The sequence below is a fragment of the Sturnira hondurensis genome, unplaced genomic scaffold, assembly GCF_014824575.4.
Source record: "Sturnira hondurensis isolate 20B ecotype Veracruz unplaced genomic scaffold, ASM1482457v3 Scaffold0008782, whole genome shotgun sequence".
In the NCBI taxonomy this organism is placed as follows: domain Eukaryota; kingdom Metazoa; phylum Chordata; class Mammalia; order Chiroptera; family Phyllostomidae; genus Sturnira; species Sturnira hondurensis.
In genome coordinates this window covers 1,577,827-1,591,602 of record NW_028081413.1, presented here as the reverse complement: position 1 = coordinate 1,591,602, position 13,776 = coordinate 1,577,827, and the positions used below count along the sequence as shown (strand labels likewise).

Genomic DNA, 13,776 nt, shown 5'->3' with positions numbered 1-13,776 from the left:
GCGAAGATAACAGGCCTCGGGGGAAGAAGACAGAGACTAGCAAGGCCTGGGCGTTCTTCCCAGGAGAGAGCTGTCTAAGTTTAATTTTTAATTCCATGAACATTCTTATCAGAGCTAACAGATAACCAAATTATCTAAATCAACTTTGCTTTTTTTCATTGTTTGCTTTTTTCCCTTTCTCTTTAAGGAGAGACAAATAGGCAGAGGAGCTGCCACGAAGCAGGCAGCAGGTAGAGGGAGAAGAAACCAAATATCTGAATAGTCTATGAACTAGACACTTAACCTTGGCTGCCTGGATGCAGCTTGACTGTACAGGATTCCGCACATACACAGAGCCTGCCCTGTTCAGACAAAGCAGCCATTGAGGCAGGTTCAAGACCTTGGTAGAGATGATTAGCTTTGGTCTTGAGACTGCCCTTGACTTAGGGCAACATAAAACTCACTACTTTTAATAATCTGAGGCTATCAGGAAGGTGATCACTACTACCTTGACTTGGTTTCCTATTCTCATTGATTGTCATTAGACATGGATCTCTGCACAGATCCACCTTAGTTAATACCCCCATCAGGAGACACATTTGCAATCTGAAAATTTTTTATAAAACAACTACATAAAATTAGGGCACCAAAAAACCTGGAATTATCTTCTGGAGGGCAGACCCCTTATAGTGCAGGCTTCTGCCACTCGGTGAGTGTTCTAGGGTCCCGTCTGTCAGTGTACCCGCTGTGGGGTTGTGACGGCTATGTTTAGCTTCAGTGAATTTTTTTTTGGAAGATTCTTCCAACACCTTTGCCCATTTCATGATGTCTGATTTGCAAGCGCACCTGCCCACACTGTGCTGAGTGTTCAACAGTTTTTGACCAAAAAAAACCCTGGCATGACCTCCCCCACTCCACCCTCCCTTTTCACCATTCACCTGCTCTTGCCCCAAGTGACTTTTTTGTTTCCCTGGATTAAAAAAGCCTTCAAAGAGAAATGTTTTGCCCAATGTGGAAGAAGTGACACAAAAACCAGCAGAAGCACTAAAAGGCATCAAAATCTATATGTTTAAATTTTGTTTTGAGCAGTGGAAGAAAGGTTTCAGTAGGTGTATTGCACCACACGCAGAGGATTCTGAAGGTAACTGAAGTTTAAACATGAGAATAAATACACAGTGTTCCATAAATAAATTCTGGGGTATTGGGGGTCCCCCTTGTATTGATTTTGTTTTTTTCACAACAGGTCTAGATTTTCAAATATGTCCTAATTTTCTGTGAAATGTTTTTATGAAAGATCAACTAATTAACCTTTGTTTTTCAGTTTAAAGCAGTTAGAACTTTCTTATGAATAAAGCACAATAGAGACTGTACATGGTGATCGTTGTTAGCATATCATCAAATCAGAGTTCTTCCAGCAACGTATTTTCCTGCAGCCTCATTGCAGTGTGTTCTTCTGTCTCTTTTGTTCTCCCCATCATGCCAAAGCCACAGGAAGAGGATGGCAATCATAAAATTAAAATACAAAAACCCCCCAGCAATTATGAAACACTCACCTAGCCCCAGCTGGGGAGAGAAATATTGCAAGACATTGTACTGCATAATGCACATATGTAGTTAGGATTTATGTAAATAACATCACTTTGTCTCTTAAACATTTGGTATCTGTGTCTCCAGTGTGTACTGCTTACATTCTGCATTGCACAGGTTGCCTCCTTTGGTTGACAAATTTTCAGACATCAGGGTTTTTTCCCCTCAGCCTAAGAACATCAGAGTGTATAGGACTAACATAACAGATCGTTTCGGTTAAATTTTATTAAATTGTCAGCATTTCTGTGAAGTAATAGCTGCTTCTCAGATAAAAAGTCTAGGCAAGCTAGTTCAGCCACATTTCTCCAAAATATTTTTGCTGAGGCCAGTATGTGCTACATGTACAGGTTACTTCACTTTTCATTTTTTTGGTGGAAAAGAACTATTACTGTTTCTTTGAATAGTCTTTTCATGATGAAGACCATGGAGCATCATGGGAAACTATTATTTATGTAACAAGAGGAAAAGACAACACTGTATCAGTGGTTCTCCGCTGGGATTGACCTTGTCTTCTGGGAGACGTTGGGTGACATCTGAAGACATTTTTGATGGTTAAGACTAGGATCAGGGTGCTATTGGCATCTGGTGGGTGGAGGTCAGAGGTGCTGCTAAACACCTTCAGTGCATAATACAGCCTCCCTCAAAAAAGGATTATCTGGTCCAAATGTCAACTATGTCAAAGATGAGAAATCCTGTTATATGTTATATATGCTATGATTTGGTAAAGGAGGAGGCAGAAAAGAGTAGAGGGAACTGGAAATAAGACAAACTGAGGATATTGTGGATGATGGGGTTTTTTTTAATTTCTAATTTTTTGGTAATTTTCAATTATAATCTTTAATGAAAACATAGCTTTTTATGTACAGCTCAGAGCATACAGCCAGTAATATCATAGTAACTCTGCACAGTGGCAAATGGTCACAAGACTCGTCACGGTGGGCACATCGCAGGGTACACAGATGTCTAAGTCACTATGCTATATGCCCGGAACTAATATCGTATGCCAACTATAGTTTAATTTCAATTTTTTTAAATACAGATTTTTATAAGAAAAGTCTTTGGTGTTACAGAAATTTAGCCCTCCATGTATTATACAAGTGAAAGCCATATGCCTATTACTAAATAAATGTATCTCTCTTTCTAGATTCAAAGTTAAACTGTCATTTCTGGTTCCTTCCCTGGAAACTGTTAGCCAGTTTCGTATTTACTGAGTATATTCAGATTTTGTGTTTAGAAAACCGCTGATGTTTTCAAATTTGTGGATTACTAAAACCTGTTGACACTGTGCAGTCTCATGTACATTGATGGAGTCAGCCGGGTGGAATGTCCTCTTGCCACTTTCCTCCTGTCACACTAGCTGGAGTTGAGCTGTGTGAGGGCACCCTGCCGCTCCGGAGGGCTGCCATCAGAGGTCAGCTGGCTAGGAGAGTAACACGGGAATCCCGGCTACTAGTAGAAAGCATTCGTCAGATACTAAGATCTCACTGTTGATTATTGTCCCTTTATAGTAATTAATATTTGGGGGCTTAGAGTACATTGTTAAATATTAAAACTTAGTTACAAAAGAGCATATGTTATATGTTATTTTTCGTAAGTAGCACATGGCACCCACTGGTGAATGAATGTGTGTGTGCGTGTGTGTGTGTCCCCTTTCTTTAATCCCCACAGAAAATGTACCAGTGAGAGTTAATTACATTTTCTTTTAATGTGCAGCCTGTGACAAACAGCTTGGAAAACTAGTTTACAATGCTTTGGAAACAGCCACTGGCAGCTTTGTCTTGTTGTATGAGTGGGTCCTACAGTGGCAGAAAAAAATTGGTCCCTTCCTTACCAGTCAAGAAAAAGAGAAGATTGATAAGTGCAAAAAGCAGGTAGGCATCCAGGAGGTCTCGCAGAGCCTTCCCAAACTCTAGGAGATGACAAATAAGATAGCTCTGCATTTGATTGGCTAGTGAAGATGATCAGACTGGTGTGAGGTCTGTTTAACCACAGGGATGGTGGGGGACCAGCGCCTTCCTTACCAGTTTCGTAGGCTTCTTGCTGCTCTTTCAGAACTTGCACAGTGGGGTCCAGGCTTCTGCAGCTGCTTCCTTAGCCTCCTTTCTCGGCCTCTGTCGTGGCGTTAATAGCCATCTCTCCAACTGGGAGTAAATAGTACATCATAATCATGGCTTTTGCAGTCTTTTGAAGTATTACTTAAAAACTGAATTCCAGTGGACTGGAGCATTTTAGAGTTAATTTCTAATACTGAGTTTAAGGAGAACATTTAGTTGTACGTATAGCAGTGTTACATAATAAAAAGGTTACAAAACAGTAGGTAGGTAAAACCTTGTGTTTAGATTGTACATGTATTTCTGACAGAAGAGACACTGGAAGTAAATATACCAAAATTTATAATTTGGTATATTTTATACCAATTACACCAATTTGGTATAATTTATAACACATGTCTTTGGGTGGTGACCACATAGATAATTTGTTGTTTCTTTCTTTTGTGGGTTTTTTTTTCTTTTGTATTAGTACTTACAAAATTTTGATAGTGAATCTTTATAATCAGAAAGGGTTATTTTAAAATTGTTCCTTTTTTTCTGGTGGCCTCATTATTGCAAAATAAATGTTAAAAACTATTCACTAATTTTATAGTATTTTTGTAATTTTATTTAATTTTTAATAATTATAGTATTAATAACTATAGTTTAATAACTATAGTATTTTGTAATTTATTAAAAAGTATTTTGTGCCCTAGCTGGCATAGCTCAGTGGACTGAGCGCAGACCGGCGAACCAAACAACCGTGGTTCGATTCCCAGTCAGGGCACATGCCTGGGTTGCAGGCCAGTTCCCAGCAGGGGACATACGAGAGGCAACCATACACTGATATTTCTCTCCCTCTCTCCTTTCTTTCCCCTCTAAAGATAAATAAATAAAATCTTTTTTAAAAGTATTTTGTAATATAGTATTAATACTATAGTTTAATAACTATAGTATTATGTAATTTATTTTTTAATTTTTATTTATTGATTTGCGAGAGAGAGAAGGAGAAAGCCATCAGTTTGTTGTTCTACGTACTCCTGCACCCACTGGTTGACTTTTGTGTGCGCCCTGACTGGAGGTGGAGCACGCAGCCTTGGCAGGTCAGGATACACTCTAACCAACTAAGCTGCCCAGCTAGGACTAATTTTATAGTATTTGCACCCCAAGTTTTGAGTTCAAAGAACTTGAGAGTTAACTAAATTTTTCCCTTCNTTAATTTTTATTTATTGATTTGCGAGAGAGAGAAGGAGAAAGCCATCAGTTTGTTGTTCTACGTACTCCTGCACCCACTGGTTGACTTTTGTGTGCGCCCTGACTGGAGGTGGAGCACGCAGCCTTGGCAGGTCAGGATACACTCTAACCAACTGAGCTGCCCAGCTAGGACTAATTTTATAGTATTTGCACCCCAAGTTTTGAGTTCAAAGAACTTGAGAGTTAACTAAATTTGTCCCTTCTTTATGAACTATGAGGTTGACCATATGGTTTAGGGGAGGAGTCAGTTTAGGGTATATTCCTTCTCTTATCCTTTAAAAGTGTTTTCTAAAATATTTCACTTTTTGAAGTATAACACCAGTTAATGCTGATCAACCCAACATTATCATTTTTTCTTATCAGATTCAAGGTGCAGAAACAGAATTCAACTCACTGGTAAAATTGAGCCATCCCAATGTAGTACGCTACTTTGCAATGAGTCTCAAAGAGCAAGACGACTCCATCGTGGTGCACATTTTGGTGGAGCACTTTAATGGGGTCTCCTTTGCTGCACACCTGAGCCATTCAGGCCCCATCCCTGTGCATCAGCTTCGCAGGTATGCTGCTCAGCTCTTGTCAGGCCTCGATTATTTGCACAGCAATTCTGTGGTGCACAAGGTTCTGAGTACATCAACTGTCTTGGTGGACACAGAGGGCACAGTCAAGATTACGGACTACAGCATTTCTAAGCGCCTAGCGGACATTTGCAAGGAGGATGTATTTGAGCAAACCCGAGTTCGTTTTAGTGACAGTGCCCTACCTTATAAAACAGGGAAGAAAGGGGATGTTTGGCATCTTGGCCTTTTGCTGCTCTCCCTCAGCCAAGGACAAGAATGTGGAGAGTACCCTGTGACCATCCCTAATGACTTACCTGCTGACTTTCAAGATTTTCTAAAGAAGTAAGTATCACTGAGAATCTCTTAATTGCACTTTACTTTTGTACTTTTATTGTGCTTTAATGCTAAACATCTTTTTTAAAAGATTTTATTTATTTATTTTGAAAGAGGGGGAAAGGGGAGGAGAAAGAGAGGGAAAGAAATATCAATGCATGGTTGCCACTTGTGTACCCCCTACTGAGGATTTGGTCCACAACCCAGGCATGTGCCCAGACTGGGAATCGAACCAGTGACTCTTTGGTCCGCAAGCCAGTGCTCAATCCATTGACCCACACCAGCAAGGGCTAAAGAGGTATAAGCTGAAAAGTGAGGAACCGGATTAGAATTAATTCTTTGTTCTCCCAATCCCTTCCCAGATATATATGTTCTGTTTTCTTGCTTATGTTTATTGTTCTCTTAACTCCCACATTTTCCTAAATTCACTTGGGCTTGATAACAGATTTTCAGGCTGCATTTTGGGGACTATCTGGTATGCCGTTGGGAGGAAGTGAATAAGGATGGCTACGTGGGAAATGCCCCAGGCATTCCAAATGGAAGAGCCTCTCTGTCTACCTTTGCTTGTGGTTCCTAATGGGTCAAAGGCAAAGCAGATGTAGAAAAGTGCTTCTGCCCGTTGTTCCTAACCGTTCTCTTCATCAGCAACACCTTGTTCAGTCAAACCCTAGAATACCAGTGACTTCCTTGCTCTAGCTGGAGGGGTTTTGACACCTGTGAATTACAGGTGCACATTTGACTACAGAGTCACTTTGAGAGAATCCTCACTGAGAGGTTTCCCTCTGACTTGCAGTGCTTGTGCAGGTCCTTCCGTTCAGTGCCATTTGGGCTGGCCGTGCCTCTGTTCTCAGTCCAGGTCAGACCTAGCTTCTCTGTTTCTGGGTCGAATGGGAATTAAGATCCCTTAAGTTGGGTTTTTCTATTTTTTATTTATTATTATTATTATTTTAGATTTTATTTATTTATCTTTAGAGGGGAAGGGAAGGAGAGAGGGATAGGAATATCAATGTATGGTTGCCTTCCGGGAGTCCCCTGCTGGGAACTGGCCTGCAACCCAGGCATGTGCCCTGGGTTTTTCTAAATGCTCTTTTAGTTCAACTTTCCAGCAAGTTAACCTGCACTGGTTTCGTTCCTTTCTAACAATCTGTCTTCTCTCCTTTTCCCCCTACATTTCTTTCCTTTTATACTCTTCACATTTCTTTTTCCTGTTTCCATCTATCCCAACTGCCATTTGACCTAATCCGTGTTGTTATTTCCTGTCACTCATTGTTGTACCCATTACAAAGTGAAAATGGAAACAGGTTACCTGCACTGACCTTTAAATAAGGTAGTTTCTTTTTGTTTTGTTTTTAATATTTTTTTATTGATTATACCATTACAGTTGTTCTATTCCCCCCTTCAGTCCCCTCGACCCGCAAACCCCCTCCCCCACCATTCTCCCCCTCTTAGTTTATAACCACGTGTCTCAAGTTCTTTAGATTCTATATTTCCCCTACTATTCTTGCCCTCCCCCCATCTGTTTTCTACCTACTGTCTATGCTATTTTCTGTACCTTCTCCCCCCTTCTCCTCCTCCCACTCCCCTGTTGCTAACCCTCCATGTGTTCTTCATTTCTATGGTTCCACTCCTGATCTAGCTGTCCTCTTGGTTTGCTTTTGTTTTAGGTGTGGTTGTTAATAACTGTGAGTTTGCTGTCCTTTCACTGTTCATATTTTTCATCTTCTTTTTCTTATATAAGTCCCTTTAGCATTTCATATAATAAGGGCTTGGTGATGATGAACTCCTTGAACTTGACCTTATCTGAGAAGCACTTTATCTGTCCTTCCATTCTAAATGAAAGTTTTGCTGGATAAAGCAATCTTGGCTGTAGGTCTTTGGATTTCATGACTTGGAATACTTCTTTCCAGCCCCTTCTTGCCTGTAAGGTCTCTTTTGAGAAATCCGCTGACAGTCTGATGGGTACTCCTTTGTAGGTGACTGTCCCCTTATCTCTTGCTGCTTCTAGGATTCTCTCCTTCATTTTAGTCTTGGCTAATGTAATTATGATGTGCCTTGGTGTGTTCCTTCTTGGGTCCAACTTCTTTGGCACTCTCTGAGCTTCCTGGATTTCCTGGAAATCTATGTCCTTTGCCAGACTGGGGAAGTTTTCCTTTATTATTTGATCAAATAACATTTCCACTTGTGGCTGTTTCTTTCCCCCTTCTGGTACCCCTATAATCTGGATGTTGGAATGTTTAAAGATGTCCTGGAGGTTCCTAAGCCTCTCCTCATTTTTTTGAATTCTCATTTCTTCATTCCTTTCTGGTGGGATGTTTTGTTCTTCCTTCTGGTCCATTCCATTGATTTGAGTCCCAGTTTCCTTTCCATCACTGTTGGTTTCCTGGACATCTCCCTTCATTTCAATTAGTTTAGCCTTCATATGTTCCTCTAATTTGTAACTATAATCAACCAGTTCTGTGAGCATCCTGATAAACAGTGTCTTGAACTGTGCTTCTGAGAGGCTGGCAATTTTTGTCACTGAGAGTTATCGGCTCTGGGATTTGAGTTCTTCTTGCGCCATCTTTTGGGCTGTTCGTGCCTGTTACTTAGCAGGATCGGAGACCTAGGTGTTCACCAGAGCAGAGCAACTCAGTCACTGGGTTGTGACGCTGTTGTGGGAGCGAGGTCAAAGAGGAGCAATGGCATACAGTCTGCCACCTCCCGCCGCAGCTGCCACCGTCACCGGGGCCACGCGTTTCGTCCCACTGCACGCGAGTGTGCTACCACTATCAGCCCTCCACCACTGGGTTCACCCTCTGGGGCCTGCGCGGTCCGTCTCACTGTGTGCGAATGTGCAACCGCGGTCAGTCTGCCCCATACCCTGACTGGGTCCAGTCTACCTGCGCCCCTAGGTCGGGGGATCTTTCCTGCCCGACCTGCTCCGCTGCTGGCTCCGCCCCTCTTACCATCCCAGTTGAACAGTTCGTTGTTGTCGGACTTCCGTGTAGTTCAATTTTCTGTTCTTTGGCTGTGTCTTTGTTCTCCAAACCTTTGTTGTATTCAAACTTGGTTGTGGGAGAAGGCACTGTGTTTCCACCTATGCCTCCATCTTGGCGGAAGTCCTAAATAAGGTAGTTTCTGTGTAGTGTAAAATAGAAGTAGTTGGGATATACAAACAGTTGTGGCAAGGGGCCAGCTTTGATTCTTAGGCTGTATTTTCTCCTTAAAGTATATAAACAGCTTAAGATTGCTAAAGAAATCTTTTATGGTTTCTATTAAATGCACTAAAACTTTAAAAGTGTTTATTTAAATGCACCCTGATGATGCGGTTGACCAAAATTACATCAAAGGGAATGTGGTAATAGAGTCACTGGCGGGAAAGACTCATTTCATCCTTCAAAATGGCGCCTTTAGCTTTCGGTCGTTGCTCATTGGTCAAGAATAAGTTAGTGAAGGTTAGCAATAACATCATATAGTTCTAAAAACAACACTGGGAAGTTTAAGTAGAACATACTTTTCACATTAAATGGCAAAAGGACAGACTCAGTAGCTAACTTTCCTAGATCTTTTCTTGGAGAATAGCTCTATGCACTGTCAGTTTTGAGCTTGATCTCTGCACTGTTTCTTATTTGGTTAACATGGTTGTCCTTCAGAATGTTTTGTACATTCCTCTCTCTTCCTAGAGAGGTTTGGTAGACTGCTCAGTTAAGAAGGACAGCACAGTATTTTTTTTTTTTGCCACATTTGCTCTCCAGCCCTCTGTTAACAAAAGGAAAGAATCATTCACAAACAACTCAAGAATAGCAACATTTCATTTGTAGTTATATTTTTGCTTATTGGTGTACATCCTTGGGAGAAAAGTTTTGTGTGAAATCAGTCTCTGTGGTAGGAAAGAGCCCCGACTGTGCAAGCAGATTCTGTTCACATTCTGAGTGACTTAAACGCCCTACCCTACCCTGAGCTTCCTCCCTGTAAAATGAGGATAATTGGAAGATTATAAATGAGCTCACACCTGCAAAGTGCTTCCAGCGGTACCTAGGACTGGGCAGTGCTGAGTCAGGTTTTATCTCCATTCTCAGTCGTGCAAACTATGGACCTAATGTGTACCTTTCCGGGCATTTCTTCCCTTTTGGTTCAAAGCTGGGCCAAGCATTTACCTCTGCTACTATGGCTCCCGTGAAGCCAAAATTATTGGCTCAGAGAATTCCATCTTTTAGCTGAGATCCCCGTGTCTGTAAAAATCTCTTAAAGAAACAATTAATTCTAGGTAGGCTTTATCATTTTCTTCATTCAGATTTATTGTGATGTCAAACACATGACTATGATAGCTGAGTTAGAATTGATAAGCTACTTCAGAAACCCAGCAAGGTATGGTATAGAGCTGTTCACTGCAGCATTTTTGTACCCATGAAAAATTGGAAATAGTTAAATGTCCAACAGTAGGAGAATATGTAAATAAATTCTGATAAATTCAAAAAGCTTTCTAAGTACTAGCTTAGAAAGATCTCTGAGACAGGTAGTGTGATGTTGTGATTTATAATGAGAACTAAATATTGTGTCTTTGTTTCTGTTTCTGGAACAGAGCTCCTAAAGCCCTTAGAATTTTAAGTGTTGATAACAGCAAAGGTGTCTCTTGTTATGTTAATAGCCCGGCTTTTGGCAACTGTCTACTAAGACTAGGTGCTGGTTGCTAGGAGAACCAACCAACCATGTGATTGGAGGGCTGGAACTTTCAGCCCCACCCACCCCCTCCAGCTCCACCTCCACCTTCCCCTCTGGGAAGGGGTGAGGGGCTGGAGGTTGAGTCCATCACCAGTGGCCAGTTATTTAATCAGTCAGGCCTGTGGAAGGAGCCCTCCACAAAACCCCAGAGGGCTGGAATTCCAAGAACACGTGGAGATGCTGGAAAAGTGAGAGTGTGGTGTCTGCAGAGGGTGTGGGAGTTCCTTGCCCCTTCTGACATACCTTCTCTTGTACATCTCTTCCATTTGGCTGTTCCTGAGCTATGTCTTCTCATAATAAACCAGCTGTCTAGTAAGTAAAATGTTTGAGTTCTGTAGGCCTCTTTAACAAATTAGCAAACCCAGTTAGGAGGTCATTGGCACCTTCGATCTATAGCCAATAGGTCAGAAGCTCAGGTGACAGCATGGGCTTGCAGCTGATATCTGAAGTACAGTTTGGGAACACAGCCGTGTAAGACTGAGTCGTTCATTGCCAGTGAAAATCAGGCTCTTCCTTCCATGGGATTGTGAGAAAAGCATTTCACGGACCCAAGCAGGGAGATTGTGGTGTAGCGAGGTTTATTCGGACGGAAAGCTGCCCCTGTGACCCATCTCCATCTCTCTTGCCATGGAAAAAGTCCAAGCGTGTCCTCAGCAAGGCCAAAACAAAGGGCAATGTCCAGAGTGTCTGCTTCATATTAAAGCTTAGTCCTTTGGAGCCCATGGTCTGCTGTGGGCCCCTTGGCTGCTAGACCCACACTTGTGTGTGCTCTGGGCAAGAGAGATTGAGCAAAAGAATGGGGCATCTACGGGTCACCTGGAGACAAAGAACAGTTTGTTTCCCTGGAATTATATACCTCGGGCTTGGCAAAGACCAGAAGCTTTTTCAAAATAATTCATCAGCTTCCCAAGTTTTCAAGGGCTTCTAACTGACAGGCCTCTTATGGTCAAGCACACCCACCTCTACAGTCCGGTACCAGTGGGTGGCCAGTGCTCCTGGGATAACTCTTACTCTCCTGGGAAGCAGTCCCCTGCAGTGTGCTAGTGAGCCTATAATGGCTGTAGCTTCCTGGCTAAGCAACCAGCTTATACTCCCCAGTTTATTAAGCTCAATATCTAATTCCCTTTGCTCTTTCTTATTTATTTTTATTTTTTAGCTTTTAAAAAATATTCTTTTTCATCACCATTTATCCTCTCTATACCCTCTTCCACTCCCACCCCTCACCCCTGCAATTTCTCTCTCTTTCTTACTAATAACTAGTTAGCTGTCTGTGATAACACTTTAACCTGTGGGTTCTGATGTTCTCTCTAGGTAAATAGTGTCAGAGTTGAGTTGAATATAGGACACCCAGCTAGTGTTGGAGAATTACTTGTTGGTGAGGACAGCCCCCCCATGACCTCCACAGTGGAATTGGGTGCAGAGTATTTCATGTGGTCAAAAGATAAAAGCAAAATGAAGAACTATATGTACAGGATGATGTCATTTAAAAAAATCAAAATCCACAAAACACTATATTTTGTTTGGATGATTATCAAAGACTTTATCATTATCAGTAATGTTTTCATGGTAAATACATTTAAGGTAAATGTAAATTAAGATATTTTCCTGGTAAATATCTTCAAGGAGAAGATATTCATGTTTTGCTGATGAAATTAAAAATTAATTTTAAATTTAAGGGGAAATATAGTATCTTATCCAAATGCTTTATCACCATCTTTTCTTTCACTTTCAGTGTATTAAATTAGGAATGGTTTACTTTTTAGTGCTGTGATATAAAAATAAAGTATTACCATTTATAATAGTTGCTGTCACCACTTGACATGGGCATAGATTTTAAGTCCAGAATTCAGAATGATGGTTGATTCTTTTAAATGCATTATGTATAATTAGGGTCAAGTGCTACCAACTGGTGCTACTTGGGTCATTTGTGAGGAAAGCCAAGCGGCCTAGATTGGTTAGAGCCGTGGTTGTCAGACTCCATCTGCATCGAAACCACCCAGAGAGCTCATTAAGGCACAGATTGCCCCCAGACTCACCGGGCTGCTGATTTGCTGGGACTGAGTTGGAGTAGAAGTTGTAGTTCTAACAAATTCCCAGGTGATGCTGCTATTCGGGGACCCCAGTTTGAGAACCCCAGGGTGCAAGGTGTGGCTTGTTATCATTCATCAAGAAACAGAAATAAACAGTAAGTTAATAAGTTCAAGGAATGAGAATTAAAAGAAAGTATGTGATAAAGAGTCAGACTTTTGGCTTTTTCACAAAGATGGCGCCCAAACCGAAGAAGGAAGCCCCTGCCCCTTCTAAAGCTGAAGCCAAGGCAAAGGCTTTGAAAGCAAAGAAAGCAGTGCTCAAAGGCGTCCACAGCCACAAAAAGAAGATCTGCACATCACCCACCTTCAGGAGGCCTAAGACACTGTGGCTCTGAAGGCAGCCTAAATATCCTCGGAAGAGCACCCCCAGGAGAAACAAGCTTGACTGCTATGCCATCATCAAGTTTCCCCGACTACTGACTCAGCCATGAAGAAGATAGAAGACAACAATACACTTGTGTTCATTGTGGATGTCAAGGCCAACAAAAGCGCCAGATCAAACAGACTATGAAGAACCTCTGTGACATTGATGTGGCCAAGGTCAACACCCTGATCAGGCCTGACAGGGAGAAGAAGGCGTATGTTCTACTGGCTACAGACTATGAAGCTTTGGGTGTCGCCAACAAAATTGGAATCATCTGAACTGAGTCCAGCTGGCTAATTCTAAATGTAAAAATTTTACACTATTAAAAAAAGAGTCGGACTTTTGCAAAGTAGTTCTTAAACAGCTTCATACGCTGGTGAAGAGGCTTTAGCTCAAGTTGACCACAGCAAGCCCCAGCCCGACCTCCGCTGTCCAGTCTGCTTTTCCTTTGGAGAGCTGTGTGACTGGGCCCTGGAAAGGCTTGGTGTAGCACAACAAGTCATAAACTACTGATGGGAGTGAAAGTTCATAGCATACTTGTGCTGTCTTGGGTGGTTTAAAACTGGTTCCATGAGGGTAAGTCTTTCTGCCTCTGGAGACCAGAGTAGGGCCTCCTTATCCAAGGGCGATACATTCCAAGACCCCCAAGAAAGCCTGAAACCACGGAGAGTAACAAACAAACCCTATGTATACTTTTTTCCTACTCATACATGCTTATGGTAGTTTAATGTATAAATTAGGAACAGTAAGAAATTAGCAATAATAATTATGAATAACATAGAACAGTTATAACAATATACTGTAATAAAAGTTATGTGAATGAGGTCTTTCTCCCTCTCAAAATATCTCATTATACTGTCCTCACCCTTCCTGTCATAATG

General features: G+C 41.6%; 1 protein-coding gene and 1 pseudogene across 1 annotated transcript in view; both read left to right on the top strand.

Moving 5' to 3' along the window:
• Window positions 1-13,776, top strand: part of EIF2AK4 (eukaryotic translation initiation factor 2 alpha kinase 4) — a 105,380-nt gene that overhangs the window by 27,774 nt on the left and 63,830 nt on the right. Inside the window, exons 8-9 of the mRNA XM_037056095.1 lie at window positions 3,280-3,437; window positions 5,214-5,749. Of these exons, the coding sequence (XP_036911990.1) occupies window positions 3,280-3,437; window positions 5,214-5,749 (694 nt within the window). The remainder of the gene's footprint in view (window positions 1-3,279; window positions 3,438-5,213; window positions 5,750-13,776) is intronic.
• On the top strand, window positions 12,535-13,254 carry LOC118993601 (60S ribosomal protein L23a-like; annotated as a pseudogene).